Here is an 18409-nt window from a genome sequence, read left to right as displayed (position 1 = left end):
TATACCCCTGAACCACCATCACCACCTTGAACCACCACCACCTTGAACCACCACCATCACCGACGCCCATTCTTCATTTCATTTCTTCTTATTCCTGAAACCAATCTATCTCTTATTAATATTTCACTCATGTCTGTTATACTTGAACATGACTACATAGGCTTATCAGATGCCTCCAGAAGCTCTGAGTCCTCCTCAAATATCTCATCTGTAACTGAAACTGAGCCCAACAGTGTTTTAAACCTCAAAGCCACTGAACTCAGTCTTGGCTTGCCTGGTTTTTCCAAGAATGGTGGACCGACCATCATGCTGGGAGCTAAAAGAGGATTTGCTGATGTGAATCTTGATGGGTCTGCTAAATGGGCTTTCAAGGGTGGATCTGAAGCTGAGTTGGGTGACGGTGGTGGTGATGGGGTGGGGCCGACGGCATCGGTGATGGTGGTGGTTCAAGGTGGTGATGGTGGTTCAGGGGTATAATTGTAAAAAATATAATTTTTCAAGAATTTGAAAATTTAGACGGGAATGGTATGAAACATAAAAAAACAGTCTCTCAAGACAGTTTTTTTGAGTAAAAAAGTTTCTGAAAAATTTGAACTTTTGCTCTAAGATTACAAATAATTTGGACTTTACCGACATTATTTCCCCAAATCACGTCTTTTACCTGACTTTCTTTCGAAATCTCGTCTCTATTTTTATCTTTTCCCAATACGTCTTGACGGTCCAAATTATAAAAGATTTTAAGAAAAAAAGGGCTGTTTTGGGACTTCTCTCACTAAAGAGGCTATTTTGAAAAATTTTCCCTTCAAAATTATCTTATGAAATATGGTACAGCTGTAAACCATCAGTTGTCACTTAAATGTTTTTTTGTCTTTTATAGTTTAAAACATGCAGAACTTAGAAACAAAACATCATGCGTGTCAACGTAAATCACAACCGGAACACGATTTTTGTGGGTTTAACACACGGCACGGATAAATTTAGGATTCTTAGTTTGGGTTGATTAATACAATCCACCAGCCCGAAACTTATCAACCCGTCAATTGGCACGATTGACACCCCAAAAGTATGGAAAATAGAAGAAAGACAATTCTAGCGAGTAGCACGTACATAAGCTGCACTTCACAATATTAGATTGCGTACATACGAAAATAAAATACATATTTAGAGATGTTTGCCTTCCATAACTGGAAATTAATCAGTACTAAAGCAAGCAAATATAAGTCTAGTATTTGTTAAATTAACTAGTATAGGTTATTGTACAGCTCAGGTTAAATGAGAAATGAGAACCCTCATCCCCGCCATCATTGTTAATAACCAGAACTTCCAGGCATAAAGCTCATGTGCTGTTGGGCTCTGTTGTTTTCGTCTATCTAAATAATCATTAAACAAACGAATAAGTTATCTGAATGGAGTGGATGGTTTTAGAGAGAGAAGTAGATACACCTTTGCTCTAAGGAACTGATTGTTGTTATGCAGCTCAAGTTCCTGCGTTACAAAAATATTTTATTAAGTATTAGAACTATAAATATGAATTTCCCTGTGTAGACGATATGATTATCATGAAAGATTCTAAATTCTGTATGTTCGCTACAAATGGAAACATGAATTAACATATACATACAAAATTACAAGATCAACATTTTATAATAGTGAGAACAAAATGCCCATAATTACTTACCCTTTTTTGCATGCGCTCAATTTCAGCAAATAGAAGTTCACTCTGCAATTTTTATATTTCAAATAGAAAGACAATAGTTGTAAAATCCAAGTTATAATTTGGAGATTCAAGAGGTTAGAAATGAGAAGAACTTGTACCTTTCTCGCACGAATTTTGCTGATTGCTTTCTCTAACTTACTTTCAAGGTTCTGGAGGTCCTTCCCTGGCATGCTTGTTAGTGATTCACCCATTATATTCCTGTAAATTTGGCATTTTTACAAAAGATTAGTACGAGTTCATATTAAACATACGAAGTATATATTTGTGAAAGGTGGTACCTGTTTTGATTCTGAATGCATGCAATTTGCTCACGCAGTTTTGTAGCTTCATGTTGGTAAAACTGTAGTTTTTAGGTGATAGTGTTTCATTAAACCGCTGGAATTTAATTTAATTGTTTCCGCACTTCAATATGTAGAAATTAATTTGTCACAACTAGAAGTATTAACTTCACTATACTACACTTTTATGGAAGTTTTTGTACTGGTAGGTGATTTAGAACGCTGGAATTAATTTACTTCCACACTTCTAGGTGCTTTTTGGAACTTCCTATGTATACTTGTAGGCAGATCGCTACTCCAAATGCAAACTCAGCAAGCTCGCCTAGGTGGCAAGCAAACTCTATGCATTATTGTGAAAAAATGGGTAAGATTATGTAGAACTCTATGGAGTTTGGCTTTCCATCTAAACAATCTTACCGAGGTCGCTTATAAGACAAGTGGACTGCCTAGAATTGAAATACAAGAAGTTCAAAAAAGCAACTAGAAGTACCAAGTGCCTTATAAAACTATCTACTTCAGAAAAAGAAAAAAAAAAGACTGAAATATTTATGAATATTCAGACAAATATGTGTCATTTAACTTTCTTGTAGCAGGCTAAGTAACTACAACTATAATAAGTCAGCAGTATAGATATGAAAGGTTACCTGAGCCGTGTTGGGTTCAGCAACCGAACCATTGCTAGGTAAGCATGATTTTTTGTACCTGTCGATTGTCCCTCTAACACTACAATAACAAGAATATAATGATTATTAATGTGCTGATACCAAATTATAGAAATGACAGGTATATAAGAGCAACAGATAGAACTCCGACGTGGGGCAAAAAATCTTAGCTAGTAACTCCGAGAAAAATGAAGGAATTCGGAATATTAAAGAAAGAGATAGTATAGTTACAAGAATTTCAAGATTATCCAATTAAGATTAACGTTTATCACCTAGATTACAGGTTTTATATAAACCTTGAACTTAATTAGTATTTATTGGTTTTGTTCATTAGTTTTCATATTAAACTAGATAGGTTTAGTAAACATGAGTGCTTTTCATTGAATGCTTGATCCATTCTGAGGCGACACCCGTCATCTTATTGGATCATCGTTCAGTCGAATTTAGTTGAACCTCTATTCCTTAGTTCAAAAAAGATTGTTTTGATTATTTCTAACGCGAATAAGAAAACCCCGTTCAAAATATGATTACGTGAAACCATCAAAAACAACCGAGGCAATTTAGGCCCGATTGCACGAAATTAAATTCAAAAACCGAATAAAACCCTTCAATTTCAAACCAAAGTTATCAAATTTGAGAATCACATATTATTAATCGGGTTTAATCAAATAAGTAGCCTTGAAGGAGAGTAAAAGAATGATGCTTGTTATGGTACATGTGACAGACAAAAAAATCTATGGCAACTATTCATCGATTGCTTTTTATAGTACATGTGTATGACTGTTCAAAGGGTAAGACCCTACCTGTTTACCTAATGCCCTATCCGGACCCTTTACCCTTTTAGAAAGAAATGTGGATCCAAGACCCTACCCTCTAAACAATAAAAGGGTCGGGTATAAATAAGGGTTTTAAGGGTCCAACCCTTTACCCTTTAAAGCAGTAATCGCAACTCATTTTCTGCATTTACTAGTTGCATATATATCTCATATATGATTTTAATATATGAATCCTAGAACAATTATACTTTTATTTTAATAACACAGTAAACTCTAACTTCGAAAGTTTATCAACCATTTGAACCGATGCAAATAATATTCACATTCACAAATTACATGTAGAGAACAATTCCATGATTTTCACATATATATGTTTCCAATGAGTATTATGGCCTTTGATTTTTATTTTCTTAGTAGTTGGGAAATTTATGATGAATCATATATAAAATACGAATCTCTCCTACATTTCAGATTAATCACGAATCTGATGTATATCTATTTAGAAACGGGTCAAGGGTTTGAAAAAGGGTCAGACCCTTGAAACCCTTTTACCCTTTAAGGTGAAATTTAAATACCCTTTACCCGACCCATATTATATATCCGGGTCTAATTAAGAGTTTTACGAGTCGGATAAAAGGGTTTCAAGGGTCTGACTAGAGATGTTCAAAACGGTTCCGGACTAGGAACCGGAACTGGTTCCTAACCGGTTCCAATATTCAAAACCACCTTTTAAACCGGTTCCAGGCTCGAACCGGTTAGGGAACCGAACCGGTTCTCCCACCCTCGGACCCCTAACCTATCTAACCGGTTCTTACCGGTTCCTAACCCGGTTCCTGTACCGTAACCGGTCAAAAAACGGCTATTTTTGACCCCAACGGTCAAAAAACGGCCAAAAAACGGTTAGGAACCGGTTCCGGTTCCAGAACCGGTTCCGGTTCGGTTCCGGTTCCTACCCGCCCTCACTCAGAAATGCAAGAACCGGTCACGGATCATCGGGTTGAATCAGATAGGGTCCGGTTCCTACAAAAAACGGGTAGGAACCGGTTCGGTTCCAGGAACCGGTTTTTTTGATCATCTCTAGGTCTGACCCTTATCTTGCTCACCCTATGTCTGAGTGAGTCATTTATTTTTTGTCAAGTTTAGTCAAGGTGTGTTATTGACTTATTTCAAATCTCACATGTTTTTTCACCTTATTTTCATTTTGATCCAATAGTTATTCCAGCAAAAAGTCTTTTCTAGTTAGTCTTGGGGCTGATTATCCTGTGACAGAATCAAAGTATTTTAAGCATTCAAAGGTTCTGGGTTCGAATCATAGAAACTACATGAAATTTATCTTTAAAAAAAAGCTAGTGATACAAGATTATATTGCACTTTCTAAGCTATAATTTATACTCGAACAAATAAACTGAAAAATGAAATCGTCATAGAGTGTTGCTATCATCCTCAATATCATGTATTGGTATCTTTCCAAACAACAAGCTAAGCTTGAAAACTATATAAAACAAAAGAACCAACTCCCTTGAACTAGACCCTTATTCGTGTTCTTCTGATATTGTTTTCGCTAATAAACTGTTTTGGTCATTGGTTTTCAATCCTCTCCACCATATCTTAATATTTAAATCTACCAATTTGGGTATGTTTGGCAAAACTAGCTAGTAGCTGTAGTTGGAAGCTGGTGGTTGATGGCTAGAAGCTGGAAGCTGGTGGCTAGAAGCTGGAAGCTGGTAGCTGTAGCTTTTTAGATATATTTTGATATTTGGCAGAGTAGCTGGAGCTTTTAATAAAATGTATAAAATGACCCAAATGGGCATAACTATAACAACTCGGGTTTTCCAACGAACGAATTTATATCTTTTAACCCGACCCGTTTTAAATTCGGGAAATTTATCACTAAAAAGGTATCACGTTTATCGAGGAATTTCTATATAAATTATATTTATTATATTTATTTAATATATAAATAACTTTGGAAAATGTACGTTTTTAGTCCAACAGTAAACTTTAATCCTTCATTGTTTCCACCACTAATCTCCAGGGACTCAAATGCAATTTTAACATATTCTTTTGATAACCTAATTGCCCAGATTCGTAACCCATACCCGTTTACCCAAACCGTATCTGTTTAGCTTACTTGAGCCATAATTGTCGTCCCAAACTTGGAATTGAATCATTATTTTGATTCCTCTTTCTATTTACGGCTTAAACAACAACTTTAATTAGGAAAACAAAATCGTTTATTATATGTATTGATTCAATTGCTAAACCGTCTTTAACCTAAAATCATTTATATAATCCAAGATACATAATAACTCAATTAATCGCTTCTGCAACCCTCTATACTCGGCGCCAACTAAAGCCCCATATTTAATTGGATTATCATCGTCTCATTATACCCTGTTCGTCGTTCCTCGTCGCCGGTCCTGTCGATCTCAATTGAACCCGTGTATGAACAACGAATCAGGTAATTAATTATGTGTATAGGATCGTTATAATCTGCTGATCAAAAGCCCTAACGTTAATTCTACTAACACGTAATGAATTGATTGATTGAAGGTCTAGGGTTTATGAATCAAAATTGGGTTTTGTTTTGTTCTGTATATAAAACTTCGTTTACAAGTTCTAACCAACTGACACACCAGCCCAGTTGGCTGGTGTGTGTGTGTTCCACTCCTGTGTGCCGGCTTCCCACCCGAGTTCGAGTCCCGGCCAGCTCATTTTTTTGGCATTTATTTTATTTGATTATTTTAATGTATTTTAATGATATAAAATATATTATAATTAATATTAATTATTAAATAAACAATATTTTTACTTAACCGATATCATAAAGTAAACGATTCGTGTCGACTAGTTTCGTTCTAAGTTTTCGTATGTGTGTGTGTATATATATATTCATATCTTATTATTGATAATAAATTATTATTATTTTATTAAAAACCGACATTAATATTTGGGACTTATCGTTGTTTAAATGCTTTTATCAATTTGCTTATGTTTATTATTGACATATAAAAATGTATATGTATGTATATATATATATATATATGATCAGAATCATGTGAGAACTTTTTGGGAATTGAGAACTATGAGAACCATTTTGGACCACAAAAAAACCCAAAAATAAAAAAAAAATCATAAAACAAAAGAAACACAAAAATAAAAAAACCAAAGCTCTTATTTATCATCTCGTTTTCTAAAAAAACGTAAAAAAAAATTATCGGTTTAGATAAATTATACATATACATATATGTATACACATGTTTTTTTTCCTATACACATATGTATAATTTAAGGTAAATGATAATGTACATATGTGTACATTACATAACTAGAGATTAAATGAAAGTATACATATGTGTATAGGTATAATACAAATTAAAAAGAAAAAAAATCGGTTTTTTTTATTATACATATATATATAATATGTACACACATGTTTTTTCCTATACACATATGTATAATTTAAAGTAAATGATAATGTACATATGTTTATATTACGTAACTAGAGATTAAATGAAAATATACATATGTGTATAGGTATAATACGAATTAAAAAGAAAAAAAATTTGGTTTTTTTTAACTTTTTTTAATGAAACCGGAATAAAATATAAGAATTTTGGTTTTTTTACTTTTTTAAAATTTTCAGTTTTGTATGTTTTATAATTTTTTTAATATTTTTGTAGAGGGTTTTTTTAGTTGTCCAAAATGGTTCTCAAAGTTCTCAATTTGTCAATGGTTCTCTTAGGATCCTTACCCTATATATATATATATATATATATATGTATATGTATTATTTTTAAAACTAAACTGTAATAAATATATTAATGTATTTAAAAGTGCTATTTATATTTTTAATATCGAATTTTGTTAAAAAATTCTAAAATATAAATTTTATGATTAATTATATATTTAAACGTTTATCATTATAATTAATTGTAAATTCGATTTTACAATGATTTTTATAATTAAATAATAACAATAATCCGTAGAGATCAATCGTTCAATCCATAACGTACTAAACATAATTGTAACTCAAATCATATCGAATTCCAAATTCATTTTATGTATTATATCATCTATAATTCACTCATCATATCATTTAATTAGGATTCTTGTCGGTAATTCTCGAAGAACGTGATTATCGTTATTGTCGCAAATATTCTCGTTTGTCTTATTCGATCAGGTGAGTTTGATCATTCCCCTTTTTATATACTGTTTTCAAACGTTTTGGGGACATATGCGTACTTACTCATATTTTCTATTATATATATACTCAAAATCGCCCAAAGATAATTATTGTGTGAATATTAGTTGAATACTATTTGCTAATTGCTACATGTTTAATTGTTTACTTGCTAACGTTTCGAAGAGGTCCAACATATTCCCTTGTATAGGGTTCTCATTAGTATGATCATACGACCGTCTTAGTAACCGGAGCCCGATTCGCTTGGCAAAGGTAAACCGACAATCTAGTCATTGTAATCAATGCCCGATTCGCTTGGCAACGATTCATTGGCACACGAATATACTTGATTTTGGTTTGTTAAGGTTTGATTGATTATTACCACATATATTGGTTTGCGCATTTATCATTTCTCAATTATCTATATATATATATATATATATATATAGTATTATTTGTTATTTCATAATTGGTGATCATCTCACTCAACATTTGTTGTTGACAAACTCCATTTTCTACGCATATGCAGGTTGTTAGTATTGAAGATTGAAGTTGGACATGTAGACAAGACTTTATGATATTATCAAGTTAAACTTTATTTGAACTTATATTCGTGTATTGTAAATTGTTTATTGTATTTGAGTAATGTGTGTATATTTGAATAAAATAATTAATTAGATATTATCACTTATATTCAATGATAGTATCTTCGAGCTGTGAGCAATCGGATCACGCCCCGGCATTTCCGCTTTAGGTTGGGGTGTGACAATAACTAAAAAAAAATTTAATAGTAAATGTATCTATTTTGGAAGGTTATTTAAATAATTTAAAATGCTAAAAGCTTGTATCTTTTTCTAAATGCTACTAGTAGAGCTTTAAGCTTTTTCTCATAATCTAAAAGCTTCAAGTTCCTTCCAACCAAACAAGACTTTTAATTGAGTAGAAGCTTTTTCTTAAAAGCTTGAAGCTAGAAGCTTCTAAAAAGCTCCTAAAAGCTTTCTGCCAAACATGCTTTTTAGGGGTTAAAACATTATTTATAAGATAGAAAATGATTAACAACAAATAAGCAGGGAATTTTCTTGGAGTTTTTTTTTCTTTTTTCAAGAGAATTTTATTTCATTTTCTTTTTTCAAGAGAGTTTCATTTCAAAACTTATTTATCAAAAAAATGTTGTTTTAGAAGTATTTATTAAGAGTGTTTTAGTAGTTAATACAAGTAAAATCTCACTTCTTAGTTTCTGACTTTAATCTCATTGGATAGCTTTAATTCACTAAGTTATTATTGATTGAATCAATTTTTTTTAGTATGGGTATTGGATCTCATACGTTGATATTAGTTTAATCCGAAGTCTAAATATGTAGTTTAATTAGGGGATTACTTATTTTTTATGAAAATTTTAAAATATGTCATTAGTTCTTCTGTTTCTTTACAAACATATTTATGCGGTTATGCCTGATCAACAGCTTCAACAAGTAACCTAGGATTTCTTGATTTTCTTTTATCCTTTGATATTATATGTTTCTAGTTTGGTTATGCTAGAATTAGTTGATATAATGAAGTGTAATCTTTCTATAGACTCTCTTTATATCTCATTTTTCTCTCAGAGATCATTAGTCATCTCTGCCACGCTGTCAACACATATAGCAAGTATTTTGGAACATTTTGTATGAGTCAATCAGAGACGATCATTATATATGTAGCATCAGATATTGTTGTCGCATTTCCTCTCCACCGTACTCTTTCTCGTTTGTACTCTCTCTCTCTCTCTCTCTCTCATCAGGATCTCTCTTATTGTTGTGGCATTTCCTCTCCGTCGTACTCTTTCTCATCCGCACTCTCTCTCTCTCTCTCTCTCTCTCTCTCTCTCTCTAATCAGGATCTCTCTTATTGTTGTGGCATTTCCTCTCCGTCATACTCTTTCTTGTTCGTACTCTCTCTCTCTCTAGTCTGGATGGCCGACTACTCGACGAGTAAAAGTGATACCCTTTAGAGTTTTACCAGAAGTTGATTAATTAAGAAACATAACTTAGTGGTTTTCTTAGGTTGATCTGAAAACCAACTAAATGTCTTTTTTCCTATCCTCGGATGACGATTATTGTCTGTATCCTTTGAATTTGCATTGACGATATTTCACTTTGATGGCATTTATTTAAGGAAGGGTCAAATGAGGGAACTTTTGATCAAATAGGAACTTAACAACATTTTGTGCCTGAGTTAGAGAACAAAATCTTTGCTTTTTGGCATGCAACAAATCATAGCAACTATGTTGCCGTCTTGAAAAATAAAAACAAAGCTAGGTTCAAAAAAGACAAATAGGACAGGGCATCAAATGACAAGCTTCGAACCCATGTGGTAGCACCGCTGTCACCTATGTGTGGCCGGTTATGCATGGCTTCAAACCCATGTGGAGTAAAATTTCGTCACTTAATCAACCTATGTTTATTTTGCGTTTAATTTAATTTAATTAAAAAAAAGTGCTACGTAATTGTTGGTAGGCGCTAACAATTATGATTTAGTGGTTTATGGGTACTTGATGGTAGAAATGAGGCGACAATGCAAAATTGATCGGTGAATGGGTAGTACCGTACGAGTGCCCCTTCCCCTTGCCCAACAAGAAAAATAGATAAAGCATGTGAGGACACCTGAATCTTTGCTCCATGTGAAGACTTAACTGCTAGCCCTCAAAAAAGAATCCCGTTGTTTAATAACTTAAGTTTTCGTATCCTTTGTTCACAAATCTTCTCACAAGTCACATTCACTTAAACTATTTTCTCAACCCCTAAAAAAGCTTGATAAGTTTTGACCGAATTTAAGTTGTCATAATGAACGTCATATACATTGTAAGATGATCCAATAATTCGAGAAACAAAATAAACATAAGTTATACCTGTTGTTAGCGTACTCATAAAGACGGCCACCGCCTGAAAAGACGATAAGAGCAACCTCAGCATCACTAAGTATGCACAACTCATAGGCTTTCTTGAACAACCCATCTCGACGCTTGCAAAAGGTCACCAGTCGATTCTTTTTGTTCTCGATCCGCTTGATCTCAGTCTTTTCCTTCCCAAGCTTTTTCTGCGAAGACAAGCCCCCAGAGTCATTCTGAAACGAAATGGACATTTCGGTGTGGAGGAAATCAGGCTCAGTATTCTTAGAATTTTCCATGTTTCCTTGAGTAAATTACATAGACTTCGCCTCAAGAAAAGGAAAAGGCGTTAATTTTTGGTGCTTAAAAGAAATAATAATGTGTAACTTAGGGGAGAAACTAATAAAGTTTGAAACCAAAGCCGTATATAAGAAAATAACTGGAGGGGAAGGTGTCTAGTAGAAGAATAAGAAGATGAGCTTTTATATGGTGAACGGTGGCTACCAATACGTACACCCCATAATTAAGCATGGAAATTTCAAAACGGCCATTTTGAAGAGAAAGAATCTCGTTCTGTTTCTCCATTTTTAAGATTCTATAAATGTCCTTAATAAACTCGTTGTCTAATGCCATTTTGAAATTCATGATATTTTTTGCTTCAAACTTGTCTTTGATGACATGTTTTGCCTCTGACAACATGTTTTGCCTTAAATACGTCTTTGACGACCAGCTTGGTCTCAAACCCGTCTTTCACGATCAATTTGGCCACAAACTCGTCTTTCACGACTTATTTGATCTTTTATTTGTTTTATATCGATTATCTATTATAATTAAATTTTACTCATATTTGGTTTTTTCTTTTATAACTTTTAATGTATAAATTTTTTTAAAATTCCGAATATAAATGTATACATACTTATTTTTATCTACGTGCTGACATAAATTTTATTAAAAACCGAGTCAAGTCAAACTTTATTAAGCATTTCGATATAAATTTGACATGGCTCGTGTCACACCCCAACCTATGGCGGAATATGTCGAGGCGTGACATAATTGTATCATAGCTCAAAAGACACTAAAGTAAAATATACATGTCAATATCTAAATTATTTATTACATATATCAAGTACACAAAGCACAACATTGTCTCGAAATAAATAAGCATTACAACTTAAATAATTAAAAATAAAACTATATAAGTCTTTATTCGTCATGCAACCTAAAGTCCAACTATTCTTTAACTTGTTTCTTCATCCCACAAAGCTACATACGTCATGCGTGAAAATATATAGTTTGCCAACATAAAGTTGAGCAAGTAATCACGGTTTTTGAATATATATTATATATATATATATAATTTTATTAGAAAAATCCTTGAAATAAATATGAACTATTACAACTAGCATAACAATAATATAAAAATTGTCTTTTCACTCGAATCACATAGATAACAAGCTACTCCGACGGCGTGTGATCATACTAATGAGGATGAGATACCAACAACCACAACTTAAAAATAAACACATAATCACATTCGCACGCATAACTAATTGAGCGACCATATGAATGCAAATAATGGAATTGTAGTGTGAAATAGCATGGTTGAGTTGTGAACGCATAACGCCCCCAAAATATAAAACGGTAAAAAGAGGGATGTGAATTACTTACTTTATCGAATGGATTAATGAAGGTGAAACGATGATAAGGAGTTAATATAGGCTTTGTCGCGTTCCTCGGGATACGTCAACAAAAGGTCCTATTTGTTAACAATAATATTAATAAACAAAGAAAATTAATAAGACATAATGATTTGAGATTCGATGAGTTATAATTAATTTAATCATCATTATTACGGTTGATAATCAGTTTGAAAGATTTGAAGTCGTTTAGGGTTTAAATGCATTATAATCGTTATTTATTATGTTAGATTTACACATAAAATATATTTAACGATAAGAAAACCAGATGCATCTTTACTATGATTATTTTGTATTTATGCTATTCTAATTATTGATAAATAAATAACTATTATATATAATAATATTGTTAAATATTATATATATATATATATATATATTAATATATGTATTAATAGAAAAGTTAAACGCGAATTTACTTCGGACGTCAATAGGTTATTAGTTCAGTTCATTTTAATATATGGCGAATATATATTTATATATATATATATATAGAAGAGGGTTCAATTGAGAACCACATTATAATTGAAAACTATGAAAACCAACATTTAACCATCGATCATATTTGATCAATGGCTTATATCAATAATGGCATGATTGTAATTATTATCAAGTATATATGACATGTTTTTAATAAAAAAAGGTATTTTAGGCAACACTAGAAAAACCCATTATCTTTTCATTATTTTTGTTTCTCTCTCTTCTCTCTTAATTCAATTTTCTCTTTCCTTTTTTGTGTTTTTTCTCTTTTATCCTTATTAACACTTTTATTTCTTAATTTTCGTTTTCCTTTTACTCTTATCACAATCCACTAACCAAAGTTAAAAATGTGTGTTAGTAAACTTCCTACGTTAACTTTAATGGAGGAATCAAGATTTTTTTTTTAAAAAAAAAAAAACCTCAAGTTACGCATATGTGACTCCTTCGTTAACATATATTTGAAATAAAATACATTCAGGATATGAGATACACATTTTAGTAGAGACATGAAGGGAAGTTTGTTTATTTTTATTTTTATGGTTTGGATTTGATCAGGTTACAATCGATGCAAATACAAATACAAGTGAAATGTTATCAACCATAAAAATAAAAATAAGCAAACACTGTATATGTACCAAAAGCTATACGTATGTGTACCAAAAACGATACGTATGTGTACCAACGATACATATATGTACCACAAGTGTTACATATATGTACTGGAAGCGATACGTATATGTACCAGCCGCGATACATATATGTACCAGCCGCGATACATATGTGTCCAGTAGCGTTGCATATATGTATCGACAATGTTACACAATGGCATACCAAACTAATGACTAATGAGAAACACCAAACTCATGATGATTTAAGGTTATAACCTGTTTGCACCAAATTAGAGATGATCTAGTTACGAATGAAAGAAAAATATGCCAATTTGCATAAACAATATAGACTATTAAATCAAAGAACCAATCCGATACACAATTACTTAATAAATATAATATGTTCTAGAAATAGTGGATTACTAAGTATACATAAATGCACTGAAGCAAATTGTTGCAGATTAATTTACGAACAAGAAAATACAAGAACTTGAAAAATTCTACAATATATCATTAAATCAAACTATTGCACAGGTGTCGGATAGTCACCGTCTTCATCAGAAAAGTTAAAGAAAAAAAATAATAAAATAAACTATATCAATAAATCAATGTAAACTACAAAATAAAAAAAAAATCGAAATTGCTATCGTCAAAATCACCTTAGGGCCTACGCTGCCCACCAAAAATACTAGAGCAGTTGTTTGTTTCGAATGCCGTCGGGGTAAATGCAATGATTCTCTAATCGATTTTTCATCGGCCGTCAATGATTTTGCTATCGATTTTCATCACCACCCAAATAAATATGGTGATTGATTCTTCAATTTGTCTTCATCTGATTTTTTCCATTAATCGCGGATCGACATAATAGGTTTGCAAACGAGATGTTAATGGGAACTACCTAAAATAGTGGGATGCCAATTTACTGATATGCCCTTTAAAAAAATAGAATAAAATAATTTCTTAATTATATGATTAGTTAAAATGAGTTTTCATAGTTTTTAAATTAAGGAGTGATTCTCGTTTGAACCCTCCCCATATATATATAGGGGAGGGATATTTTGAGAACCATGTTGAGTTGTAAGAACTTAAAAACTCAATTATTGGCCACACATTTAATTAAATGGATTGGAATATGTGGTTGAGATTAAATCTGGCAAAAAAGTCAAAGTAGGAGAGAGAATAAAGATGTAAGTGGTTACACTAACTTTTACGTCCGTTACACATGTGTAAAAAGTCGACTCGGTGCGTAAAAAATTCTGTAATTTTTTTTATGTGTATGTGACTTACATATATTACGCATGTGTAAAAAAAATTCGAAAAAAAAAATCGTTACACTGAGTTCTTTCGAGTTCTTAAAACTCAAAAGGGTTCTTATTTGAAATCTCCCATATATATATATATATATATATATATATATATATATATAAAGGATTTGGTTCATTTCAGAAGTGTTTCTTATGCGAGAAATTAATCTAACTAATCACGTTTTTTCTTTTATTTTATCATTTATTTAGTGACAGAGTGTTATAGTAAAATGTGCAATTTTTTCATATTTGGTAAGTCATAATGTATGGAGAAGTTACAATTAATTTGTTTTAATATTTTTTACAAATTCAGTCAAATCAACCTATATTGAATTATTTTTTTTTATCAAATTCAATTTTGTTGATTTATCAATATTATTTTTTTATCCTCGTAATTTGAATTTCATACCTTTATCCAGATAATAGTTCTAAATTTAATAGCGCCGATAAGTTTACATAGTACATAAAAGAACATACACATGAATAAAATTACAAATACAAAATTCAAAATACCGCCTACATAGTACATATACGAACCTACATAGTACTAAATGAACTAACACACGATAAAAATTACACATACACCATTGGAAATACCATCTACACAGTACATATATGAACCTACACCATAATATATGAACCTATACAGTACATAAATGAGCTTACACACGATAAAAATTACACATACACAATTTGAAATACCATATACACAGTGCATATGCGAACCTACACAGTACATAAATGAACCTACACGATAAAAATTAGATATACAAAATTCGAAATACCATATACATGGTACATATACGAACCTACACACTACATAAATTAACCTACACAGTACAAAATAAACCTTTTTATTACATTAAACTATATATAATAAATAACAGATAATGATAATAACCTACACTTGTAAAATTTTCACATACATATTCGTGATACCACTTAAATAGTACATATATAAACCCTACACAGTACAAAATAAATTATTTTTTTTAGTTTTCACATTAAACTACATACAATAAATAACAAATCATGTTAATAGCCTACAAAAATTTTCACATACGCATTCGTGATTCCACCTACACACTATGCATGTGTATATAATACATAACTTTGTGTAGGCAATATATAATATTTAACGCATTTCAAGAAATATGATTGAAGATCTTACTATACTATTAAAGCAATAAAAGGTTTCTACATGTCATTCAACTAGCATGCCCACATAGGCCTCCAACTCATCAATTTTCCATTTATATAACTTCCACATTTTAATTTGAACATTAATTTTAAATATTAAGTACTAAGTTAAAAAAAGTTTCTAAATAAAATTTTATAATTATCACTTATTGAGTAATAAAGATAATAAAGTGTTTTCATTATTATTTTTTGTTTATTTAGAGACTTTGTTATTTAACTCTTTTTGGATTTTGAGAAATTATTTACGAACGTTTGGAGTGGATGTATGGATGTTTGGATTGAAATGGTGGCTTAAGTCACAAGGTTTGGATTATATTGTTGTCTTATTGAACGTTTGGTTTAATAAAAATTATAGTTATATCTCATTGTTATATTGATATTTTTAGCATTTTTTATGTTGTGTACTTAAATATTTTATAAAAATAGTTTTTGTAACTCACAACTTATGTTACAACATCTACCTACATGTTTGCGTTTCATAGTTTAGAACATATGACTTCAGTAGATTATGAAGTTTTAACTAATGTCTTTTTTGTTTCATTGTATAAGTTAGAAATATGTGGCATAACTTAGAATTATGTTATAAATTGTAATTTCTCTCTATTTGTCTTTGCATGTTGGGTTCTCTTAATTAAAATGACAATGTGCTACCTTATAATAATAATAATGATGATGATGATGATGATGATGATGATGATGATGATGCTAGATTATCTAACGTTTACAATTTATTAAAATGTATATAACACACACATGCACAGACACACACATATATAAGGTCTCACCGGAAGCATCGTCTCTATTTCTATGGGGTAGAGGTAAGGCTGTCTACATCTTACCCTTCTCAGACCCTATCATAGCTTTGCTATTGGTGGGATTTACTGAGTATGATGATCATGATGAATTTTATATATTTTTCGTCCGTGTGTAACACGGAATCTAACTGTAGGTCCTCTAGATGGATCTCAAGACTTGACTCGAATCAATCCGTGTTATTGGTTAGCGGAAATCACCAACGACACTCGGATCTCGGATCTTAGTTTTGTTTATGTAAAAAGAGAGAAAAAGAGAGAAGTGGGTGGAGAGAGTTTTATTTCCAAATGTTATGTCTTGGAGTGAAAGGGTTGTTGTTTTATGGAGAAATGGGTTAAGTGACCTTTATATAGGGTCCCCATTTCTCCAAGTTTACATAATAAACTTACAAAATAAACATGCCGAGTACGTAATGCACCGACTAAAAGCAAACTAAAACGACATATACAATCCTAAAAACAATATAGAATATTGGCCCTACAATCTCCCTCTAGGATTGAGTATGTCGAGGAACCTTGTCAAGTTCTTTGCTTCGTCTTTATTTCTTGAAACTAGTACTTGTCTTGATCTAGGATCTTGAACCAGATTGGATCTTGAACAATTCTTTATTTTCTAGTCTTGTAAACTTGAATTTCCATCTTATTTCTGGGAATGATCAGCAACAACAAATTTTAGAAACATCAGATGCGGGAGGCTCGACATCTAATTTTCTTTTGTTGACTGAGCCGACTGGTTTCTTTCCTTGTCTTCAGATACAATCAGTTCTTTTTTAAGTTCAACCAACAACTTTCACGTTCTCGTTTTCTTTTAAGCGCTTCAATATATGCAACTCCAAGCAGACCTGATCTTGATCTACCTGTCCATGTATAGCTGCACAAAACTTAGAACGATAAGATTCGCTCACAGACCCTCTCGAGGGTCAAGAAGAAATCGTTCATAGGCCCTCCCAATTTCAGTCCCTCAACTTGTAAATGATTTGTTTAAGTCCCAGATTTCTAACGAACTTTGCATGAACGACCTTGACAACAAAACACATGATTTTGAATGAAAAAGTTTAACAAAATATGTACGAACATAATAAAAATTTTAAATCTTTTTGGCATTTTCATATAACTTAAAAATAACGAAAATATATACATAACATTTTGAAGTTGAAACTAAATGTTAGGACCGTTAGTTAAACCTTAGCAAAGGTTCGACAAGAACACACCGACTCGAATACCCAAAGACCAATTGAATATCCCGGCGGAATCAGGATATCCAATGATTGGGAATGAAGGATTGTGAACAAATATCAAACACAAAACAGTAGATGATAATCAGTAACTGCTATTTCAGATACAAAGATTCACTATATTTAATGATTCATTAATGGAACAGTGAATGGAATGTCTAGGGTTTTGTGTGACGGCGGCGGCTATTGTACGATAAACAAAATGGAATGTTTTTCGTAATCAATGCGTGCCAGCCTGTATTCCGTCTGGAATTCCGTGCCCTAAAAGGTATCCTAGGACATCTATTTATAGACCCTGACATTCCTTCTACAAAGTCCTAGTCATTACATAATGAAAGACAAATCAAATACAAGTGTTACAGTCCTCGAGCAAGGTACATACCTTGCTCGAGCAAACTTCATATACTAGGTGTGCTCGGTGAATATCCTCGAGCAGACTTTACTTGGAATATATTCTCGAAGAATACATATTCCATTTGAGTAAGCTTCGTTCCTCTTGACTTGTTCAAGCTTTGCTCGAATAAGTCCATCGAGCAAGCTCATTCTTCTTGATGTCTTCAGCTTTTCTTATTCAGCAATCTTTAGCATGCT

General features: G+C 32.0%; 1 protein-coding gene across 1 annotated transcript; it reads right to left on the bottom strand.

The window, feature by feature from the left end:
* Positions 1-1307: 1307 nt before the first annotated feature.
* LOC143632435 (floral homeotic protein AGAMOUS-like) lies at positions 1308-10838 on the bottom strand. The gene is made up of 7 exons (XM_077100960.1): positions 10504-10838; positions 2640-2718; positions 1995-2057; positions 1816-1926; positions 1679-1720; positions 1444-1485; positions 1308-1370 (listed from the first exon to the last, which is right to left on the bottom strand). The coding sequence occupies exons 1-7, from the start codon at positions 10779-10781 to the stop codon at positions 1308-1310; spliced, it is 678 nt and encodes a 225-aa protein (XP_076957075.1). The 5' UTR covers positions 10782-10838.
* Between the last annotated feature and the right edge of the window lie 7571 nt (positions 10839-18409).

The sequence above is a fragment of the Bidens hawaiensis genome, unplaced genomic scaffold, assembly GCF_021521415.1.
Source record: "Bidens hawaiensis isolate Kalapana, Puna unplaced genomic scaffold, B.hawaiensis_p1.1 tig00006390_1, whole genome shotgun sequence".
NCBI classification, from domain to species: domain Eukaryota; kingdom Viridiplantae; phylum Streptophyta; class Magnoliopsida; order Asterales; family Asteraceae; genus Bidens; species Bidens hawaiensis.
This window is presented reverse-complemented; position numbering and strand designations above follow the sequence as displayed.

Excerpts from the sequence above, each read along its gene's own strand:
- LOC143632435 (XM_077100960.1), bottom strand. The coding sequence starts at position 10,781 with ATGGAAAATTCTAAGAATACTGAGCCTGATTTCCTCCACACCGAAATG. Across the intron at positions 1,927-1,994 it reads GCATTCAGAATCAAAACAGG|CAAATTTACAGGAATATAAT; the intron begins TACCACCTTTCA and ends TTGTAAAAATGC. Across the intron at positions 1,371-1,443 it reads ATCAGTTCCTTAGAGCAAAG|ATAGACGAAAACAACAGAGC; the intron begins GTGTATCTACTT and ends ATGATTATTTAG.